Below are 23,335 nucleotides of genomic sequence, written 5' to 3' on the forward strand. Positions count from 1 at the left end.
CCTGGAGTTTTTCTTACTTTTTTTTTCTTTTTATTAACTTGAGTATTTCTTATATACATTTTGAGTGTTATTCCCTTTCCCGGTTTCCGGGCAAACATCCCCCTCCCCCCTCCCCTTCCTTATGGGTGTTCCCCTCCCAACCCTCCCCCCATTGCCGCCCTCCCCCCATAGACTAGTTCACTGGGGGTTCAGTCTTAGCAGGACCCAGGGCTTCCCCTTCCACTGGTGCTCTTACTAGGATATTCATTGCTACCTATGGGGTCAGAGTCCAGGGTCAGTCCATGTATAGTCTTTAGGTAGTGGCTTAGTCCCTGGAAGCTCTGGTTGCTTGGCATTGTTGTACTTTTGGGGTCTCGAGCCCCTTCAAGCTCTTCCAGTTCTTTCTCTGATTCCTTCAATAGGGGACCTATTCTCAGTTCAGTGGTTTGCTGCTGGCATTCGCCTCTGTATTTGCTGTATTCTGGCTGTGTCTCTCAGGAGCGATCTACATCTGGCTCCTGTCGGTCTGCACTTCTTAGTTTTTTTTTACTTTTAAAGGGAAATCTTACATGATATTATTGAGCACAAGGTTGCCTACCATTCATTCTAACGTGGGGAGTGTATGTGTATCTGTTGATTGAACACTTGTCAACAGTTTTCCATCAACATTGTAAATAAATTTATCTGATCATGCTAGTTCAAATATTTTGAGATCAGGTAGAGGCTTTACATAACCTGGGATAGAAGACATGTTTCTTCTTACCTTTAATACTCTAAAGGCAATTTATGTGAAATTTCTTTCATATAGATTGTATACCAGATAAACACTGAATATACTTTATAACAATGAACAACAGAAAGTAAGCACATTCTGTCTGCCTTTCTTATGGACTTAGTAGTAAAATCAATTCAGCATGAAGTGCAATTAGGAACCAGGAGAGACATAAAGTCACATGTGAATGAAGCAGTGTGGAGTGAAAATGATGCCTGACTGGAAGGAAACGCCAATTGTTAAGCACCTGCAAACGTGGAGCTTTTCCACTGTAACTGAACTCTATGAGTTCACTTTATAATACTCACCCAGCACTATGTGAGGGTCTTCAATTAAAACTCAATCTGGTAACAGATTGGCAAAGTATAATGGGGCATTAAAACATCCTGAGTGTTAACCTATCATAAAAACACTGGACGTTTCTTATCTAGAGATGTTTGCTGAACACAAGAGAAAGGGTAACACATTTTCATTTTTAACTTTAAAATAATTCTGCTCCAATATATTCTTGCATCTAGCTCTTTGCATTCTGAGGATTTAGTACCATGGTATTTTCTGAGATGTCACATCTAATGCCAACTTTAACAAAAGCTATCCCTTAGCAGTGAAAACATTTCTTACATTTTTTTATTTAAGTGCTCTTTAATCATTTCTCAAGGCTTATGTCTTAGACCTAAATAATTTTTGTTGAATTTTAAAGTTAAAAAATATTTTAGCCTTAGCCATTGGTTTAAATTTATTAATATAATTTCTAGCTCTATAAGGGTTCATTAAAAAATTGGTATAAGTTTACCTTAAATCATAACTTTGTCACTGCTATTGATTTTATGTTCATAATTATATAAAATCTCATATATTAATCTAAATAAAAATGAAAGTAACAATGTCTCAAATCAGATATTTTCTAGGTATTCAGAATGGTAAAATTTTTAGATTTAGTAAGTTTCAAAAAATAATGATTTCTTAGCTTCATTAATTACATCAGAGTCAAATTTGTTTAAAGGAGTTTTGTACCACAAGCAAGCCTCTTACCTGTGCTGCTGGAAATGTTAACGTCAATACTGATATCAGATATTCCTCCTCCCTTCAGAGAGGCCACGCATGTGTAAGTCCCAAAGTCCGTGAATTTTAAATCAATGATATCCAAATTTGTTGTTCCGGGGGACACATCAGGGTCAGTCTGTGTAATAACCATCCGCTCAGAACTTCTTAATGGACGGCCGTTTTTAAACCAACTGAATGTTAACTCTTCAGAGGGAACGGCTTCTACTTGGCAAGATATTTTCACCTCACGCCCAATCTGGATGTTGTCATCTTTGTGATAAGGATCAGGAGTGATCCAAAATCGTCCTTTTTTTAATGCTAAAATATAAAAAATTCCACAAGGAGTTAGTGTTATTTTGATAATTGTGAAGGTTTGGTCACTCTAGGTAATCGTCTCTGGGCTGAAGTATCAAAGCAAAACAAAATAGAATGAACATTTGTTTCTTTTAAATCATGTACATTATAAATCTTAATAAGTCTTCCAGAAAATATAAATCTAAATAGGAACTCATTTCAACATTCTCTTCACTGATTTTTTTAGATACATTAGGTCCTGCTTGGCAGTGATAGAAATATAATACTTTAATTCTACTCACAATTGTTACTCTAGCTATTATGCTTTTGTTGTTGATATGAAAGACTGACCAAAAGCAACCTGGGGAACGGATGTCTTTAATTCATCTTACATTTACAGCCCGATATTGAGGGAAGCAGGCAGCTGAAGCAGAAACTGAAGCATTGGCCATGGAAAACACAGTTGCTTACTGGCTTGGTCTCTCTGGCTTACAGGGCAACTCTCCTTAGGCACTCTAAGCCCACATTCACAGGGATCACATCACACACAGGGGCTGGGCCCTCCTATATCAAGCAGCACTTAAAAAGTGTTCCATTGACACGGCTACAAGTCAATCTAACACAGTAAATAGTTCAGTTGAAGTTCTGCCTTCCCAAATGTGACACATTGACAATAGCTAACTATGACAATTGTATTTAACTGTGCCATACTATAATTAAATATCATCACCATAGAATTTAAATCACCATGGACATATTTTACCTAAAGTCATAGGGTCCTAAAATGTAAATATATAATATGGATCATCTAATCTAAAACCTTCCCAATACCATGGTTTTGGTACTTCATAATTTCTCAAGCAACTCACATGCTGTACAAAGAACATAATAGGAGAAGCTCTTCTAACATATCTACATAATAATATACATATATGTACATATAAGGAACAAAGCTAGTTTAGAAAGAATTGAGTCAATGCATTTTTATGAAGCACTTCTATATGCAAAATGTGAACTGTTGGAAATTATGTCTGTAAAACATTCTCCTCACTTTTGCTTCTTCTTCTTCATCCCACAGCTGTTGTTTTTAAAACAAAATCTCAAATGTTTGATTTTACTAAATGAAGAATCAAGAGCCAGATGCTGGGGTGAAAGCCTGCAATCTTAAAGAGGCAGAGAAAGCACCCAGTCGACCTTCCTCTTTGAGCAGAGTCTCAGAAGGAAAAAAGCCCAGTTTGCCATTGCCATACTGTCTTTAAAACAATGGCAACCAACTGTTCCTCCTTTCTATTTCCTGTGCGTCTATCTGTCCTCCTGATTTCCTCTCACTCTCTATGTTTTTTTTTCTGATATTCCCTCCACCTCTACTGGTTGTTTGCTCTGCCTCTTGACCTATGGTTGGCTTATTCAATCTTATTTACAAGAAAAAGATAGCTGTTAGATTAGGTGTGTGATGGGGTTGAGCCATCCCACAACTAGAGAGATTTTTTTCAGTAGCAATCTCAGGGTTTACAGTGTGATCAAATGTCTTGCAACATACAACATGTAGATAATTACAGGTAAAAAAACTATGCTGGCTCCTTCTTGCAGAAGACCAAAAGAACCTCTTGAAGATGGCTCAGAGTACCTGCCATATTTATGTCCTCGTAACAAAACACTCTGGGTTAGGGTCAGTGTTGAGGGATAAGCTGAGTCTGTTGTAACAGCTGACTGGCTAGGGTTATGGTTTCCTAAGCAACTGAACTTGGATTGAAAGTGTAGACAAAACAGAGAAGAAGTTGTGTTTTTTTTTTTATGGCTGTTTTCCAGGTGAACATACTTTTTTGTTTGACCCAATGTCTGTATTTCCCTTTACCTCAATAGTGCTCTACCTGTATAGGGAGCTGTATCAGGATATATTGGTCACATTCAACTTCAAAGCTCCGATCACACTGATACTTTCAGAAGTCAAGTACCTGTAGTGTATCTGGAGACACAAGAGGCTTTGCAGCAGCATTTGCACAGCATCTCTGAACTTAACAACCGTTACCTCAGTTAGTGTTGGGAAGACCAAGGGAAACACAGAAGCTCTGCACATGTGTGCAGAATGAACAAGAGATGAGTATGCTTTTAACTGTAATTAAAACATCTCATCTAAATTTCCTTCCTTGTTAGTCTTAAGTTGTTTGTCTTCTTTGTTCACTGTGTCTCAGGAGAAGTAGGTGACCATGAAAAACAATGTTTACCTCTATCTTTGTACTCAGTCCATTGTTACAGGGACCTTATCCAAAACTCAATTCTGCTCTAATCATTTGAGATGAAGAACATAGAAATAACCTTATGGAAATATATGTAGTCATTATTTACATTAATTTATAATTACTCAAAATATACTTGTTAAATTCTTATGATATACACATCTAGGGAAACTAGACACATATACTTATGAAATATTTTACAGGCTTCAGGAAATCTGAATCTCACAAAAGAACTCCACAAATTAACTTTAGAAAAGGTACTTTTGATGATAATAAAATATTAGAAGACAAATATTTTTAGCACATTCAATACTATTGTTTCTTAAATTTTTCTTGATAATAGGCAATCCATGAATATTATTTATGCTTAATCACACACTTATAAGTAGGTTATTGGAGGAAAAATTGATGCTCCATTAGGAATTCTACTACCTAGGGTAATGTATTACATTTTCAGAAGCAGTGAAGGTAAATCCAGTGTCTCCAAAAACAAAATGTAATTTAAAAAGTAGTAACATCTGGATACTATATCTGGTAAAATATAGTGTGTACATACAATTCAAGTGAAATAATAGTTGTACTGTACAAAACAGCTTGGAGGGCAAGGAATATCCCCCTTTAAAAAACATTAAAAATACTTAGAACATTTTGATTTTTAGTATTATAACTCGTAAATCATTTTTATTTCTAAACATATATTTCCTCACTTCTAAACTAAATACATGCATTTAAATAGAATTTATTTATAGTGATAGTGGTGAAAAATAAATTATATGCATTAACTTATTAAATAACTTTTTGTTAATGGGAGGATAGATTTCCATACTCTTAATGACTTTTTTACCCGACGGTTTGTTGATTGACATATAAAAACAGATATAGCTAACTGTCAGCTATTCCTGTGATTGAGATCCACTTAGCACACAGTACTATTGTGCTGTTCAGTCCTTTTTCCTGAACAGGAATAATACATTAAAGTATTATTGACACCAAAAACCATGCACATTAATCACCCAAATTGGATTGAATCTGCTAAACTAAAAAAAAACCTGATAAAACATGTGAAATCAATATGCACCTTATATGTTACAGGCTGTTTCACTCATGGAAAACCAATTTGTTAAGTCCTAAGTAAAAAGATTAAAGATTATATAGCAGCAATCAATAAGATTAAATGTCGTACATAATTGCAGTATTTTATTGCAATATAATAAAAATGTATTTTAATGAATTAACTAAAAAACAATAAATAATACCAAAAGATATTTGATCTCAGTACAATATCATTCAAGCAGTCAGCCTAAGCCAATCACACTAGACTTCCAAATGATACAAAATTCAAAGAAAAAAAAATGAAGAAACCAGCCTATGTATTTAACTCGACGTAAAGAATATCAGAGTAAGGACTTTGAATCACAGTGCTGCAAAGCAATTGTTTTATGTTTGTTTTCCCTGTATCTAAACAACTGGCTATAGACACAGAAGAGAAATAGTCTAATGAAAATAAAATATAATTGGGAGTACATGAAGCATGTTCACCTAGGAAAATGGAATTTATTAGATTTTTCTCACTCAATTTGTTTAGAAATCTAAAAGACTAGTTCTGTTAAAATATCATGTCCAGATAGCCAAATAACCCTATTAAAAATGGGGTACACAGCTAAACAAATAATTCTCAGCTGAGGAATATCGAATGGCTGAGAAGTACCTAAAGAAATGTTCAACATCTTTAGTCATAAGGGAAATGCAAATCAAAACAACCCTGAGATTACACCTCACACCAGTCAAAATGGCTACGATCATAAACTCAGGTGACAACAGATGCTCCCAAGGACGTGGAGAAAGAGGAATCCCTCCATTTTGTGCAGATTGCAGGCTGGCACAACCACTCTGACAAATCAGTCTGGAGGGTCCTCAGAAAATTGGACATTCCACTTCCTTAGGACCCAGCTATACCTCTCCTGGGCATACACCCAAAAGATGCTCCAACATACAACAAGGACACGTGCTCCACTATGTTCACAGCAGCCTTGTTTATAACAGCCAGAAGCTGGAAAGAACCCAGATGCCCTTCAATGGGGAATGGTTAGAGGAAATGTGGTACATCTACACAATGGAGGACTACTCAGCTATCAAAACAATGACTTCATGAAATTCATAGGCAAATGGATTGAACTATAAAATATCATCCTGAGTGAGGTGACCCAATCACAGAAAAACACACATGGTATGCACTTACTTCTAAGTGGATATTATTCCAAAATCTCAAATCACCCAAGATACAATACACAGACCACATGAAGCTCAAGAAGAAGGATGATCAAAGTTGATCAAAGTGCATATGGTTCATTCTTTCTTAAAAGGGGGAACAAAAATATTCATAGGAGGGGATATGGAGGCAGAGTTTGGAGCAATGACTGAAGGAACAGCCATTCAGAGCCTGCCCAACATGTGTCCCATATATATACAGTCACCAAGAATAGATAAGATTGATGACTCTATTAAGGTCATGCTAACAGGAACCGGATACAGATGTATCCTGAGAGACACAGCCAGAGCATGTCAAATACAGAGGTGAATGCTAGCAGCAAACCACTGAATTGAGAACGGGACCCCCATTGAAGGAATCAGAGAAAGGACTGGAAGAGCTTGAAGGGGCTTGAAACCCCATATGAACAAGAATGACAAGCAACCAGAGCTTCCAGGGACTAAGCCACTACCCAAAGGCTATGCATGGACTGACCCTGGACTCTGACCTCATAGGTAGCAATGAATATCCTAGTAAGAGCACCAGTGGAAGGGGAAGCCCTTGGTCCTGCTAAGACTGAACCCCCAGTGAATGTGACTGTTGGGGGGAGAGCAGTAATGGGGGGAGGATGGGGAGGGGAACACCCATAAGGAAGGGGAGGGGGATGTTGGCCCGGAAACCGGGAAAGGGAATAACATTCGAAATGTAAATAAGAATCACTCAAGTTAATAAAAAACAAAACAAAACAAAACAAAAACAAAAAAACAAAACAAAACAAAAAAGAACAATGCCAACCAACCAGAGCTTCCAGGGACTAAGCCACTACCCAAAGACTATATGTGAACTGACCCTTGGCCCCAACTGCATATGTAGCAGAGGAGGAATGCCTTGTTGGGTATCACTGGAAGGAGAAGTCCTTGGTTCTACCAAGGTTGTATCCCCAGTGTAGGGGAATGTCCAGGGGCAGGGCAGGAAGGAGGGTGGATAGGGAGGGGAACACCCTTATAGAAGAGGGGAATGGGGATGGGATAGGGGGCTTATGTCAGGAAAACTGGGAAAGGGAATAACATTTAAAATGCAAATAAAAAATCCAACAAACAAAAAAAAGAAAAGAAAAAAAGGAATATCATGTGTGTAAATAGCAACACAAATTGTAACTAGCTGGGTTACCTAATTTCTATGGGTCAAGTGTGTCCTTCATAAAACTAGGAGGTAAAGTACTAGGCTCCCTCAAAGCTCAAAGACCTACTCTAAGAAATAGTTTATTAGCAATAATGTCTCATCTTTGAAAATATAAAACAATATAGTTAATAAGCTGTAAATCAGGTCCCTTTATTTATAATTAAACATATTCTTTTGGCAGTGAATAATTTCTAGTAGCTCACCCAATGCTAATTTAATGTCATTTCTTCTTTCCAGTTAAGATCTCACCATTTTCAAATAAATCTGAGGTAAGTGCTGAAGTATTATAGGTGTCCAATAGATGTTAGGTACTGTAGAAAACTAAAGAAATTTTTAAAAAAGAGAGGACAAATCCCTTGTCCCAAAATTAATTTCTTGGGTGAATGTTGAAAATCCCCTAACATCATCCTAAGTGAACATTATACTTGGCTTAAAGCATCATTAGTTGTAATGAATGGACCTTGAAAGATACTTGTTAGTCTGACAGTGCATGCAAAAGTTTGGCATGAAGCTAACCTCTACTCTTGCCAGTTTGGACTCATTGTAATATGATCATGATAGATTGAATATTTTGCCTTAGGCCTGAGTGAAAGTACCAGCTTGAAAGATGCCTACATTGTGGATTCCACAGAAAGGGGCTATAAGATTTTATCTGGACTGTAGATAGCAGATTAAAGTTGTAAAATATATCTTTTTTTAGACTGAAAGACAGTCAGCTCTAAATAGAACATATATGCCACATCCTGTCTCTCTAGCCTTGGGAATGATTGTGGAAGAAAAATAGAAGGAGTCTATGAGTCAGAGGCAGTTGCAAACCACAAAGAAACCATGGCTTCTATACACAACAGGGCAACTCACATTTGAATTCACAGTGGTTGTGACAGCATGCATAAGACCCATGTTAACCCAAGCCAAAATCCCAGCTTGCAGAGAGGAATAGAGCACTAAATCCTACACCTCGTATAGAATTTATTGGCAGTTTGTCAACTCTTGGCATAAGGAGACTAATTTTTTTGTATGACTGTAGATCTGGGTAACTCTACCACTCTCCAACAGAAGGTCATACATCCAATAATACTTGTGAAGCAAGTGCTCTTAACAAAAAACAAACCAACAAACCAACACTCCCACAAAAAAAATCAAGGTTGAGTGGACCAGGAGGATGGTGGTAGAGGGAAGGGAGAAGGGAAAAGGGGGATTGATCTAGGGAAGAGTTCAGATGGTGGGTGTTAAAATCAAAACGCATTGTATAAACATCTAGACAAATTAATGAAATATTGAATATTAAATTTAATAAAGTATTCCATGATGTAAATAATAAATATTAGCATAATAAAATAATTGATAGAGACAACTCAATAAAAATAGCTATTGAGATTATACATCTTTGGAAATTATCAGGTGTTACTTTTTGGACTTCTTAAAATTTGTTTCAAAAAAGATAATAAGACAGAGTGGCCTCCCTCCAATTGCCAAACCACATTGCTAATTAGTGAAAAGATGAGGTTGCAAAGATAGTTCAATGGTTAAGAGCACTGGCAGCTCTTCAACATGTCCCAGGTTTGATTCCCAGCATCTACTTGGCAGCTCAGAACCATCTGCAATGTCATTTCTAGGTAATCTGTTGCCTTTTGGACTCTGTAGGCAATAAGCATGCATGTAGTACACAGACATACATGAAGCAAAACACCTGACATGTAAATGAACAAGTTATGCTATTTGTATTCATTACACAATTAGTGAAATCCTTTCCATATATACCTCATCTTATGATCTCCATAGTATTCTGAATGATTTTTTTTACAAACTATTATCAAGAGAAATAGACAAAGAACATGACCAATGATATAATCAAATAAATAAGGCATTTTTTATATACTCTGCTAAAGAGAATTTAGTATTTGTTTAAGAAATGAGGTATTTTCCAACCCCACCAGATGCCAAATGAATATTCAGTTGGAAATAGATTACATCAGCAAAGATATGAAATGGAATTAACAATAGCATATTTTAGATCTTCCTTTATAATTAGGAGCCCATTGCCTTAGGGGATGATAAACAGCTTAGGAGCAAAGCCAAGTCTCATTCTTTTGTATTGTATCCAAATCCATATATGTGCGTGTGTGTGTGTGTGTGTGTGTGTGTGTTTGTGTGTATGTAAATGTATATGTATATATATTCAACAATTTTCATTAAACATAATATAAATGAGCATCTCAAAGCAATCACTTTGCAGATACTAATTGTTTGCATTCAGCATGAGGTGTCTGTTTTCATTTTGATTTTGTTTTACTGCCTTGCATTCTTGAGATTTACGAGGAAATGAGAGAGAAGAAGAAACAGAGAAATACACAGAGGTGAAAATCCAACCATATATGATTATCAAACTCTATTAATACAAGCCTGTTGGTGAGAAAAAGACTAACACAGAAAGCTTCATTCCAGTGGAGGTTCTGTTGTGTGTACATCATTGGATCATCAGTGCATACCATGATCATGAGACATCAGCTGTGTAACATTGCATTCACTGAAGGGGACATAAAACTTCAGGCCAGAGTGTTCTTATGTGTATCAGAACAGCAGATAAACAACTCCAATAAAAGATGGAAATGAAGGAAAAGAGACATCCCTGAACACTAAGGAAATAGAATGTAGGTGTGTGGCAATGGTGGCTGGGAAACTGGGTGAGCCACCAGAAAGTCCCAGATTCCAGGTAAGCAAGAGGCTCCCAGGACACAATTGGGATGAGATTAGCTGAAATGTCCAACAAGGGGAGGGAGAACCTATAGAAACCATATCCAGAGGTTAGGCAAGGGCCCCGATAGGGGGATGAGGCCACCCACTCATCTCCAATATTTAACCAAGAATAGCTCCTGTCTAAAGTTAACACTGGAACAATGTGTGGGGCAGAGACTAAAGGAAAGGCCATGTAGAGACTGCCCTGCCAGGGGATCCATCCCATATACAGATACCAAACCCAGACACTATTGTTGATGCCAAGACATACTTGCTGACAGGAGTCTGATACAGCTGTTTACTGAGAGCCTCTGCCGGAGCCTGACAAATACAGCTAAGGATGCTCACAGCCAACAACCATTGGACTGAGCATAGAGACTCCAATAGAGAAGTTAGAGAAAGGATTAAGGAGCTGAAGGGGTTCTGCAAATCCATAGGAAGAACAAAAATATCAACCAACCAGAGCTCCCAGGGAGTAAACTACCAACCAAAGAGTACACATGGAGCTGCATATGTAACAGAAGATGGTCTTGTCTGGTATATGGGAGGAGAGACCCTTGGTCCTTCCAAGGGTCAATGCCTCAGTGTAGGAGAATGTCAGGGCAGTAAGGTGGTTGGGTGAGCACCCTCATAGAAGAAGGAGGAAGGGGGATGGGAGAGGGAGTTTGTGGTGGGGGTGTAATCCAGGAAAGGGGATGATAGTTAAAATGTAAATAAATAAAATATTCAATAAAAAGAAAAAATTAGAAAGAAAAAGAAATTCTTCTTCAGAAAGTTAATCATGGTTGTGTTAAGGAAATAAAACAAAATTAAATGTATGACTTCTAAGTGGAATTTACTTTTGTGCAGAACTGTTCAAAGCTTTGGATATGCTTGCTTTCTTGTTGCCACATTCCTGGAGGTTAGTTGTACCATTTTTTTTTCATTTTTTTATTTACTTAATTGTACACTCCAGATTTTATTTATTCCCTTCTCTGCTCACCCCCCACCCTGTCACCACAAGGATATCCCCATATCCCTATCCCAAACACCCCACAAGACCTCTAAACTTTCTGGGATCTCCAGTCTCTTGAGGGGTAGGTGCATCTTCTCTGACTGAACCCATATCTGGGAGTCCTCTGCTGTATATGTGTTACATCTCAGCTGCTGTTCGCTGTCTGGTTGGTGATCCAGTGTCTGAGAGATCTCATGGGTCCAGGTTAATTGAGACAGCTGGTCTTCCTTTAGGGTTGTCCTCCTCCTTAGCTTCCTCCAGCTTTTCCCTAATTCAACCAGAGGGGTCAGCAGCTTCTGTTCGTTGGTTGGGTTCACAGTTCTGATGCTTTGTGGAATTTTTTTCTAAGTCACATGCCCCAGAAAACCAAGTGAGGAAACAGGACTAAAGGATGACTCATGGAACCATTTTGAAAATGTATTATATTCCTGATGTCTCTAACATTTCCATTATAAACATCACAAAATAATCAATAAGATAGACTGTCCAGGAAAAATTAAATTTATGATAAAAAGAAAGCCAAAACACAAAGAAAAGATTTTGACTTTTTATGTCAAGTATTACATGATACACTGATTTTTTTTCCTACTTTTCAGGTGTTCTTAAGCAGCTCCATCCTTTTTGATTCTTAAGGCAGACAGTCTCAAACATATTCTCGAACATACACTATAAACTTTAATTATTTCTTCCTTAAAAAATTAAGATAGAGTTTTCAAGCATCTTGCTTTACTGAACCAAAGATTGGCAAAACTTTTTAACAAAACATTCATAGTTTAGTTTGCTCCTATCTTTGAAATAGAGACTTCAGAATATATAAGCAACATTAACAAGAAATGATACTATAGTGATTGTAAAGCTGTAAGAGTTGAATCACTGTGGTAAGTCAATCTTAATTTTTGAAGAAATAATTTAAATTTAAACTATATGTCATAGAATCTATGACTTAAGAGTCAAAAGGATGGAGCTGTTGAAGGATAGTTGGGAATTTTTTTTTATGCCCTGTAATGTAGGATGATGTCATACAGGTGAAGGCAGGAACAAGATAGAACGAGGCCTGTCATTGAACAAGGAAGGAAGGATGGGTTGGAGAAAAGTTGGAGAGAGGAGTCAAGAGAACATGGAGGCAGATGTTAAGATTCCTCTCTGCACATTTACAGGTTGTTAGGAATATTCTTATGGGATGGATGTGTACAGGATTTTGTGTGTCTAGATGAGCAAACTGTATGTTATCTAGGGGGGGCAATTATATCTTATTAATTGGATCAGAGGTTATTGTGTTGTGTGTGCTTTCATGTGACAATTTAAGTTCAAGAGAGTATGTGGTGGCTGGAGATAGTAGGCCTCCACGGAATTGGGATGTATATTTCTGACTTGGTGGCAACCTGTCTTGGGAACTAGATGGGTAGAGAGACTGTTGCCAGGCTTAGAGAGAAGCCATCAGCAGTGTGAAATAGGATAGAGCAAAGCAGGTGAGAGGTTTTGCTGATTGAGATGAAGATATCTACCAGATATTTTGGGGCACTGCGGTGCCGGACCTAGTGTGGGATAAAAGACCCCATTTTATTTTTTTATAATTTTACAGCAACACACTTCCAGTAATTATTTTTCTATTTCCCTTTAAGATTCAAATTGCCAACCATTGACCACCTGAGTGGAAGTTCATTAACAGTGCATCTAAAACAAATTTTACCACTTCCTAGAGCCAACAAACTACAACAAGCATAACAATTTGAAGATTGCTAGATGCTTAATGGTAGTCTGAGTTCTATTTTATTGTAAATTATCAAGGCTCCATTTATTTTGTGGGTTTACTCAAAGTTAATCACTGCAGTAGTCATTCAAACTGTTTAATCAACATGTGGCTTAATTGTAATGGTCATTTGACTTTTCTTACTCAATAGAACAACTGTGTGTAGATGCCACTTAAAAAGGGAAAACTTACTTCTGGTAGGCCACATTATTTTTTTGGAACAAGCCCTTCCTTTAAAAGGCAGAAAGGTAGATTTATTTATATCATTTATTTATCATTAATGTCACCATCATTTTGTCATTCCTTCCATTTCAGTTTGATATTAAGAAGAAGTATAGAATTCTCATAAATATCACAATAGCCTCATAAGTGCCATGTGTAAGACTATTTTCACACTATGGCTACCATGTAAATGGCAGTTGGCATTTCCTAATGGCTGTCACTAGTTATTTAAATAGGAGCATATTAGTCATATTAATAGGCACTATTTGCTGACCCTTTGATATTTTGAATTAGTATTTTGAATTCATATTTCCATCAAATGTCAAAAATGCCCATTCACTATTAGAAAAATGTGTCCAATGTTATTTATCTTACTAAATTGTTTTTAAAAAATTAGGATTGGAAACTATTATACAATTAGATGGAGGTAGAAATACCTGGGATAGCATAGTTCCTTTGAAATTCTTTTAAAAATAATATATCCTTAATATTTATGGAGGTGATTATGCTTCACCGTAAACCCAGGAAAATTAGTGAGATTGGAAGGAATATGGAGTTACTGTCATCTACTTGCTTCCTTGAAATATACTTAATAAACTATTTTTGAGAATGAGGAGCAATAGAGTTAAAGAAAAGAGAAGAAGAAAATGAGGATAATAACTCTACCTAAAATGCTCTCATTGAATTAGGTGCTTTGTTTTACTTTGGATTTTGGTCTTTGGAGTTATGGCTTTCCTTTCTCAGATGATTGGTTCCATCTGCTAACTTCTCTCACTGTTCCCCACATTCAATTCTCCTCCAGTCATCTACTTCCTAAGTTTCAGTATTTTTCTTCCTTAAGCTATTTCTTCAGACAAAGAATATGTGTAGCTTGCACTTAAATATTTCTCTTTACCATGTCCATTCCTCAAACCGCCTGTGGCCCATTTCTTGATAAAATGGTGATAGACCATTTGCCTTCAGTGTTCTCAAGTCTTCATTTGCTTGGACAGTTACACACAACTTGAGGCACTTTGACCTTTAAGGCTCTGAGGGTAGCACTGGCCTTTTGACTGGTTCACAGTAAAGATTTCTAGTTCCTTCACATTTACATATTATTTATGTTTTATTTTAAATTTCTTCATTGTTAGGTAACATTTAAGACATTCTGCAAGGGGGTTTTGCTCAATTGCCATTCCATGCACCCCTATTCAAATTATCAAACAACAAATAAAAATCAAATCTTATCAAGGGAGGAATGATTTCTGAATTACTGTGACACAACTGCAAACATAGAATTTTCTTAATATCTGTTGTATTTTGCTGTCTAGTACTCAGGTACATGAAATTACTGTGTGCTTTGATTTGGTTCCAAAGATGAAAAAAATGTTGTAACCATATTTATGTACATTTCAATACAGGAGAAAACATGTTGAAGTATTTTAAATATATTCTTTTACTTTGCATTGTAAAACAAAGAGAACAACATAGGTATATTGAGTAATTAAACATAAAATACTTCTGTTGTTTAAAAATTGGCAGAAATTATTTTGTCTTCTACTTGGTGAACAGATGAAATATTAGTACCACCTAGTCAATATCATGTAACCCTACCTCAGGGTGATTGATGTTTGGTTTTCTTTCTGACTATAGATCCTTGCCCTTTCCCTCCAGTATGTGTGTAGAGTAATGCCCTAACTTTGAACAAGAAAAGAGGCAGTAAACGATGGCTTAATAACATGTAGCGACCTTCGCTCTAATTGTCCATTCACTGTCTCAGCAGTTAAAATTTTCTCCCCTTTTGCTTCATTAACATTGAGTCCCACCTCTGTGCTTCATTGGAGAAGTACTTAATGAAGTCTTGCACCTGCAAGTATTAAGTGTAAATTTGATTTTATAATACTAAATTAAGTCCTTTGAACTGTTAAGGTAGAAGAATTAGGAAGACGTTAAGAATTTTATGGTAACAAAATTTCAAGAGCCAAAGAAACTGCTTATGGTCACAATGTACACGTGCTCATATACAAACTAGCAGTAGCATACATGCTAAGTGCCTCAATGACAGAATATCATATGAGTACAGGGAGTATTGTGAGAGTTTGAAAGGTGAGGTTCTTTTAAGTCATGACTTTTTAAAATAATAAACTTGGTTTAATATTTAATGTTCTATTACTCTCAAGTTCCTGATAATAATCCACAGAAAAGAACCTAAATTTGTTGATTACTAGCATGTTGAAGAACTGACAAAATGATGGATAAACTCTAGAGTGAAGTAAATATAATGTTTAACACATATAGTACTAAACATGTAGAATATTTTCTTTTTTATAGAATGTATGTTCCTTATTCTGAAGCCTTTAAAGAATATTATAGTAGTACAATTATAAGACTGTTTCCATTTCCAATAAGAAAATGTTTGCGAGTAAGTGATAGCAAGAATGGAAAATTAGAAGCTGGGCAAATAGGTTAAAGGTGGGGGCTCTGAAACCGAAGCTTTCTTTAGCTAAAAGCCAAAATGTCACTGGACAAGTGAGGATTGTCCAGTGACATTGTCTTTGCCTAAGGCCAGATGTGTAAGAAGTGTTTATACCCAAAGGCCTTTCATGCAGAGATGCTAGGAGGAAGTCTGGATTTTCTCTGGAACCTTCCACAGAAGCACCTCTGCTTGTACACTGTACTGTCAGGAACTGATTCAACTGACAGAAACTACTGAACACCATAAAATTGGGCCAACTGAACTGACTGTGTCCCCTGTCACCCTACACCTTTCTCCAAATTCTGTCACACGTCCTGCCAAAGAAAAAGGAAAAAGAAAACCCCCGATGCCTGGACTCTTGGTCTGGTGCTATCCCATTTCAGAGGAACCACTCTGGCTCCATAAACCCTTCACTTGCTTTCTTGACTTTAGCCTTTGAATCTGCTACAAAGTTCCTTTCTAATCTCATGCTTGCACGGTCTAGAAAGTTCATTATCTCCATTTCCCAAAACCTTTGAATCCACCGATTCATTGGAAATGTATGCTTGTGTCTGGTACACTAACAACTGAATTAAAGTCTACCTGATGCTAAAAAATAAACGTATTCATCAAGCTCAAAGAGGCCTCATTTTTCCTGTAGCAGCACCACCAGTGACTGTTTCTCAAGGTGAGTTACTAACAACAATTTTACCTTGGAAGAAAATGCAATTTGTCTAAACTCTTAGTGATTCAGTCTTAACACAAAGATAAATTCAAAAGCAGTGTTCTCAGAAGCAATGGAGAAGTAAATATGAACCTACATTTTATGAAACTGACCTAGAATGTTGATGCTAATAATAAAGGTAGGAGCATACTGTTGATATTATTTGTTAATATTGTGCTAAAATATGTGCTTTAAGAAGTGATTAGGACTTTAAGAGGAAAGGGAGATAAAGGGAAGGGTAAAAGAGAAAATAAGGGGGGGGGAGGTAACTGACTAACACTAAAGGCTGTTTGAAAAGCCACATTGAAATGTACTACAGTAGAAGCTTCCTGAATATATAGACATATAGTTCAGGAATCTAAATGGAACAATAAAATGATCGGAGAAAATATCCCAACTCGATATTTCCAGTGTCAGGTTTGGGTTACATCTTACTAAGGCATTGCCCAGAGCAGCCCATGGACACCTACAAGCATCACAAATTATTGGCAAGTCTACTGGTTTTTTCCATAATGTGTTTGTTGCAGGATAATTGATCACACTTTGAACCCCGAGATTGGGTTCAAAACTTGTTTCTAGTTGTGATGTGTCTCAGCCCTATCTCACACCTTTAGTCCAAGAGCTTTCTCTTTCTAGTAAATAGGAATAAATAAAGTCAACCATAGCTCAGGAGACCATGCAATTAGTTTACAGGGAGTGAACATAGAGGCAAAGAGAGAGAGAGAGAGAGAGAGAGAGAGAGAGAGAGAGAGAGAGAGAGAGAGAGAATAAGAGGAAGTCAGGAAGACAGATAGAGAGATGCTGAAGGGACAGCCATTCAGTTTGAAGGTGTCCTAAGAGTGTAAAGAAGAGAACTGCCTTTCGGGATGTCTGCTGAAGAGGAAGGTTAGCTGGCTGCTTTTATGGCTTCTCTGATATATCAGGCTTTCAGCACAGCATCTGGCTCCTGAGCCTTTATTAGTAAAATCAAACATTTAAGGTTTTATTAAAACATTTGGTGCTCTAATATGTGGCATGACTACATGGACAGAGAAATCACACCAGCTGCAGACAATTAAGAAGATATCATACTTGGTATATCACCTTGGCATCCCTCAAGGAGGGAGTTAAGAGGGGTAAAACCATAATACAAGGTGCTAGGACCCTGTACAGTGCTACTTTAGAAGGCTTGAAAATAGAAACAAATACGAAAAGCTAAATGACCTAATTGAAATTGGTTTGATATTATGATTATCATTTTGATATTTAATATTTTAACCATAGTTGCTTTCTGTACATTCCCAAAGGCAAAAACTTTACAGATACAGGAAAAAGAAAAAAAACATGTGGTAAGTAGATTGATAAGATTTAAGTGATTAGGACTTTAAGAGGATAGATTTATAAGTCTTATAAGAAAGACTTATAAATGAAAATAAGAAAAAATATTCAGACTCACAGACAGAGGAATTTATACAAGAATGTACTGCACCATTGCATAATGAATCTTGGAGAGGCCCAAGACTGTTAGAAAACCAACCTTAGTTTACCAAGTTACTATAAAAGACCAACCAGCAGACAATAGGCACCCTCAAGGTTATGAAGAAATTAAATAGAATCTTATAGACATATTAAATTTGAGGCTGTTTAAGGAAGCAGTTGTTTCTTATAGTTCTCATAACCCTATGTGAAGCAGATATTAAATTTGTGAACAACTCAGAACAGAATTATTCTTAAAAACTGGAAAAATTTGGCAACAGCAATACTGAAAGTTGGTCTTCAGTTACAATGCAAAAAAAAAAAAAATGGCCCAAAATAGGATGCTAGTGCCACACAACAATGAAGTCGTGCTAGAAGTATTCACATTTCCCAGAATGAGCTTCTGGGTGAAAGTTAATGTACTCAGTTACAAATTTGAATTTTGTGAACACACCTTGGAATTATGTCATTTAACAGCTTTAAATGCTTGGGACAAGGCTTAAGAATCAGAAAAGAATTCTAAGACATTTACTAAAATTATACTAGACCCCAAAGAAGCCTTCACTGATTTTTTGCAAATATTGACTTCACCTATAAATAGAATAGTATGAAATTCAGAAGTTAAAAGGTACTATTTTTGGCTTTTGAAAATTCTGATTTAGAATGAAAAGGGGAGATTAGGCAAGATTAGCCCTAATAGATGAATGGATTAGAAATATGGCTGATATTGGATCTCACTTTTATGATGCTACTCTGATAGAAGCAATTTCTAAGTGTTTTTAAAAAAATCCAAGTGTTGAATGCTTTAATTGTGTTATGAAAGGTCATTTGAAAAGTGATTGTAAGCAAGGAACTCCTAGAAACTGTATTTTTTCTAGAGATATGGAGAATGCAGAAGTTGTAGCATTGAACTAATAAATGCAGATCAGCAAGAGACAGTCAAGGTAACCCCTTTCCATGGGGAGATGATCTAGGGGTTGTCCTGCAGGCATCCATGTCAAATTTGATTCAATTATTCCCTGTCAGAATAAGAGAAAGTCATCTACAGACCAATTAAAAGATTTAATACCTGTTGTTAAAAACAACACTGTTCTGGATGTACTCAGGGACAGAACAGCTTCAGTAGATAAAACAAAATATTTAGAAGAGATAGAAAACAAATATTTTGGCAAACTGCTATAAGTGTTTGGAGGCTAAAATTAAAAATACAAGTCAATGGCATTGAAACGGAAGGTTTAGTTGACATAGGAGCAGATGCCACAGTACTTTCACCATGATCTTGGCATCCAGATGGCCTCTTTAGGAAGTTTCTAGGGATTGAAACTTTATCTCAGGTAAAACAAAGTGCAAGATGGGTATATTATATAGGGCCAGAAGGACAAATCAGAAAATCAAAACCATATGTGTCTAATATAGCTATTTGTGGATACATGATTCATTGCAGCAATGGAAAAACACAGATTAATATTTCCCCAATCTCAGAAACCATAAAATAAAGAATGCTTCTGAGAAAAATACTAAAAGGCATTATCACGAACAGTCGCAGACTGAGCAGGTTGTCCATAAACAGGGCACAATAGCTATGGAGAAATACTGGATAGAAAAAAAATGTACTGAATTAAATCAGCTTGTGGATTTTAAAGACGTGATGCCCTTAGAATAGAAACTGAGATATATGTTACATTGGGGGAGAGGCTTTATATTTTTTTTCAGAGTAGAAGAAATGCTATGGATACTATCAAAATTGATACCTATTAGATTCGAACAGGGAGCGATCTCCTGAACAGGCAAGGTGATAGTTCATCAGTCAGCTTGGTTATTCAGTCCAAACTAACCTATGAAAGGCTAACAAATGTTTTTCATTTGATCAGGCATAAAAAATAAACATAATATTTTTTTCTTTTTGCCCCCTAGTCACTCTTTTTTTTAAATTTCATTTTTACTGTATACTTTATGTATTTACATTTCAAATGTTATCCCCTTACCTTCTCTCCCCTCCCTTCTCCCCGTGCTTTTATGAAGATGCTCCCATTCCCACGCACCCACTTCTACCTCAATGCCCTGGCATTCCCCTACACTGGGGCATCGAGCCTTCACAGGACCAAGGACTTCTCCTCCCATTGATGCCAGACAATGCCATCCTCTGCTACATATGCAGCTGGAGCCACGGGTCCCTCCATGTGTTCTCACTCATTGGTGGTTCAGTCCCTGGGAGCTCTGGGGGGTTCTGGTTGCTTGTATAATAATAGTTTTGAATAATAATTTACCAAAGGCATACTTATCTTATTGGCATGAAATGAAAGATGGATTTTTTAAACCATGTGTCTTAATTCCATGTGAGAATCTTAGACTGTAGGTTGCTACATAACCCCCACCATTTGGGACATTAATTTTTGAGTTTTCTTTTTAAGTTAAAAAGTATCTTTTTGTTGTTTAATATTAAAAACACAGTTAAGAGACTTACAATATTTTAAGTAAATTCAAAGAGTTACTACAGTTTAAACTTCTTTCCTAAATCTCTAAGATAAAATATTTGAGTTGGTTGGTGGTGCCTTTAATCCCAGCAGAGACAGGTAGATCTTTATAAATTGGTTGTTTTCTAAATTCTAGAGTTACAATGAACAAGGGTGTGATAATCTGCACACTTAGTCCTGCAACCCAAGGAAAAAGCTCAGATATAACTCTGAATATTTATGTTTGCATGCTAGAGCAATCACATACTATTTTACAGAGTATTATAGAAACTCTCTACAGGATTATTGAAAAGGGAGTTAATCTCCAATGTGGGCAGGAATAAAGAGCAGCCTTTGTGACTGTCGGTTAGGTCTTCTCTGTACATGCAAACCTCCAATATTGAAACAGATGTTACCCTAATTATGTACACCATATTTATTGGTGAATTGGCAACTGAGGACTCATCATAAAGTAAAAATGAGTCCACCAACATTTGCCTGTTGATGTCTATTGCAAACACTTTCCATATACTGAAAATAAATACTTTAGCATTGAGAAACAAATCTGAACACTTTTTGTGGCATGGAGAACCTTATACTCAGTCATTGTCAACTACCCTATGGCCATAAGTGAACCCCTTATAATGATGCATTGAAATCATTCGAAGGCAGAGTCCTTAGCCACGAGAGAAAAAGTATTACACTAGAACCAGTCCCTATCTGAATTCCTTCATGACCAGGATGAGGTAGCAAAGAGGTCTGTGCCTTCCTGCACTGAGGAAAGAGTCAGTTGCCTATAATCTCCATCCCTTAACTGCTTTATGCCACTTCCCACTTATCAAACTGTGGGCACCAAGGCAATGGTCACAACATTTGACTTACACATGGTTTACTGATGGTTTGTTAACCTCTAATGAAACTGAAACTAATGGCAGGAGCAGCCTATAAACCAGGCACAGAATGGCCAATACTTAAGAAGGAACTACAAAATCAGCATAGCACTATTGTCTATAAAACAAACAAGTAGAAAAGCAAAAGGAATATCTCTATTTTTCTTTAGTTCATGGTGCATGTGCAACGTTATAGCTCTTTGGTTATCAAGATAGAAAACCACCGACTGGCAGACAAATGGCAGAGATCTGGTCCTGAGAGGCAAAATGAAAATGGCAAAACTTAGCAAGAATAAAACATTTTATCTAGCTCATACAGGCAAGACAGACAAAATGTCTGAAAATAATGAAATAGTGGACACTTTGACATTATGTTTAATAAAGATTAGAATATTAAAAATTGCCAGGGGACAAATTCAGAATAAATCAGCATGAATGATAGATTACATATTCAAAAAACTTGAAAGTTTACCATTAACACTAAAAAATAAGAGTAAATGGAGAACCAAATTGAACCAGAATAACGCTATGAGAAAAACTATTATAAGCAATCAACAGCCAGGTGGAGGTTCACGTCTCTCATCCCAGCACTTACGTGGCAGAGGCAGGTGCATAAGAATCACAGTTATTTCGACTTTTTCCTTTCCAAGTTGTATCCCTTTGACCTCTTTTTGTTGTCTAATTGCTCCGGCTAGAACTTTAAGTTCTATACTGAATAGATAGGGAGAGAGTGGGCAGCCTTGTCTCGTCCCTGATTTTAGTGGGATTGCTTCAAGTTTCTCTTCATTTGGTTTGCTATTATAGGCTGCGGTCCTTAGAAGGGGGAACAAAATAATCACAGGAGGTAGAGGGTTGGAGGAACTTCAGAGGAAGAGAGAAGGAGGGGAAGAGGTAAAGGGGGGCAGGATCAGGTGTGGGGGGTGCCGGACGAGGGGAGGTACAGAGGGTCATGGAATTGAACAGAGGTGTGTAGCAATGGGGGATGGGGAACTGGTGGTAACCACCAGAAAGTGCCAGATACCAGGAGAGCAATAGGCTCCCAGGACCTAACAAGGTTGAGATTAGCTGAAATACCTAACAAAAGGGAGAGAGAACCTGTAGAGACCATATCCAGAAGTTAGACACGGCTCCAGTTGAGGTATGGGACCCACCACCCATCTCCAAAACTTTAACCCAGAATTGCTTCGTCAAAATGAAGTGCAGGGACGAAGAATAGAGCAGAGGCTGAAGGAAAGGCCATCCAGAGACTGCTCCACCTGGGGATCCCTACAGTATGCAGACACCAAACCTAGACACTATTGCTGATCCAGCTGTCCTCTGAGAAGCTCTGCCAGATCCTGACAAATACAGATGCGGATGCTTGTGCCAATCATTTGACCGAGCACTGGGACACCAATGGAGGAGTTAGAGGGAGGACCGAAGGAGCTGAAGGGGTTCTACAACCCCATAGGAAGAAGAACAATATCAACCAACCAGACCCCCCTACACACAGAGCTCCCAGGGACTAAACCCCCAACCAAAGAGTTCACATGGAGGGATCCATGACTCCAGCTGCATATGTAGCAGAGGATGGCCTGACTTGTCAGGCATCAATGGGAAGAGAAGTCCTAGTTCCTTTGAAGGTTTGATGCCCCAGTGTAGGGGAATGCTAGAGTGGTGAAGCAGGAGTGGGTGGACAGGTAGGGGAGCACCCGTACAAGAGGGGAGGGGAGGGATAGGAGGAAAAACTGGGAAAGGGGGATACCACTTGAAATGTCAGTAAAATAACCAATAAAAAAGAAAAGAATCAGATATTTAAATTTAAATGCTGTTTGCAAAAGACAGGCTGAAGTTCAAAGTAAATTTTTTTGTGATCCAAAATAAATATACTTAAAATTTGAATTTGTATATAAAGAGAAAGGTATATTTAGAGAAGAGAAGA

At 37.2% G+C, this 23,335-nt stretch overlaps 1 protein-coding gene across 5 annotated transcripts in view; it reads right to left on the minus strand.

The window, feature by feature from the left end:
- Mdga2 (MAM domain containing glycosylphosphatidylinositol anchor 2) overlaps positions 1–23,335 on the minus strand; it is an 864,098-nt gene that overhangs the window by 224,669 nt on the left and 616,094 nt on the right. For all 5 annotated transcript variants that reach the window (XR_001838168.3, XR_001838167.3, XM_008764688.4 and 2 more), the window contains 1 exon segment: positions 1,784–2,113. Coding sequence is in view for 3 of the 5 variants with exons in the window: in XM_008764688.4 (XP_008762910.2) it covers positions 1,784–2,113 (330 nt within the window). In the remaining 2 variants the exon portion in view is untranslated.

Source organism: Rattus norvegicus, chromosome 6 (assembly GCF_036323735.1).
Source record: "Rattus norvegicus strain BN/NHsdMcwi chromosome 6, GRCr8, whole genome shotgun sequence".
Taxonomy (NCBI): Eukaryota; Metazoa; Chordata; class Mammalia; order Rodentia; family Muridae; genus Rattus; species Rattus norvegicus.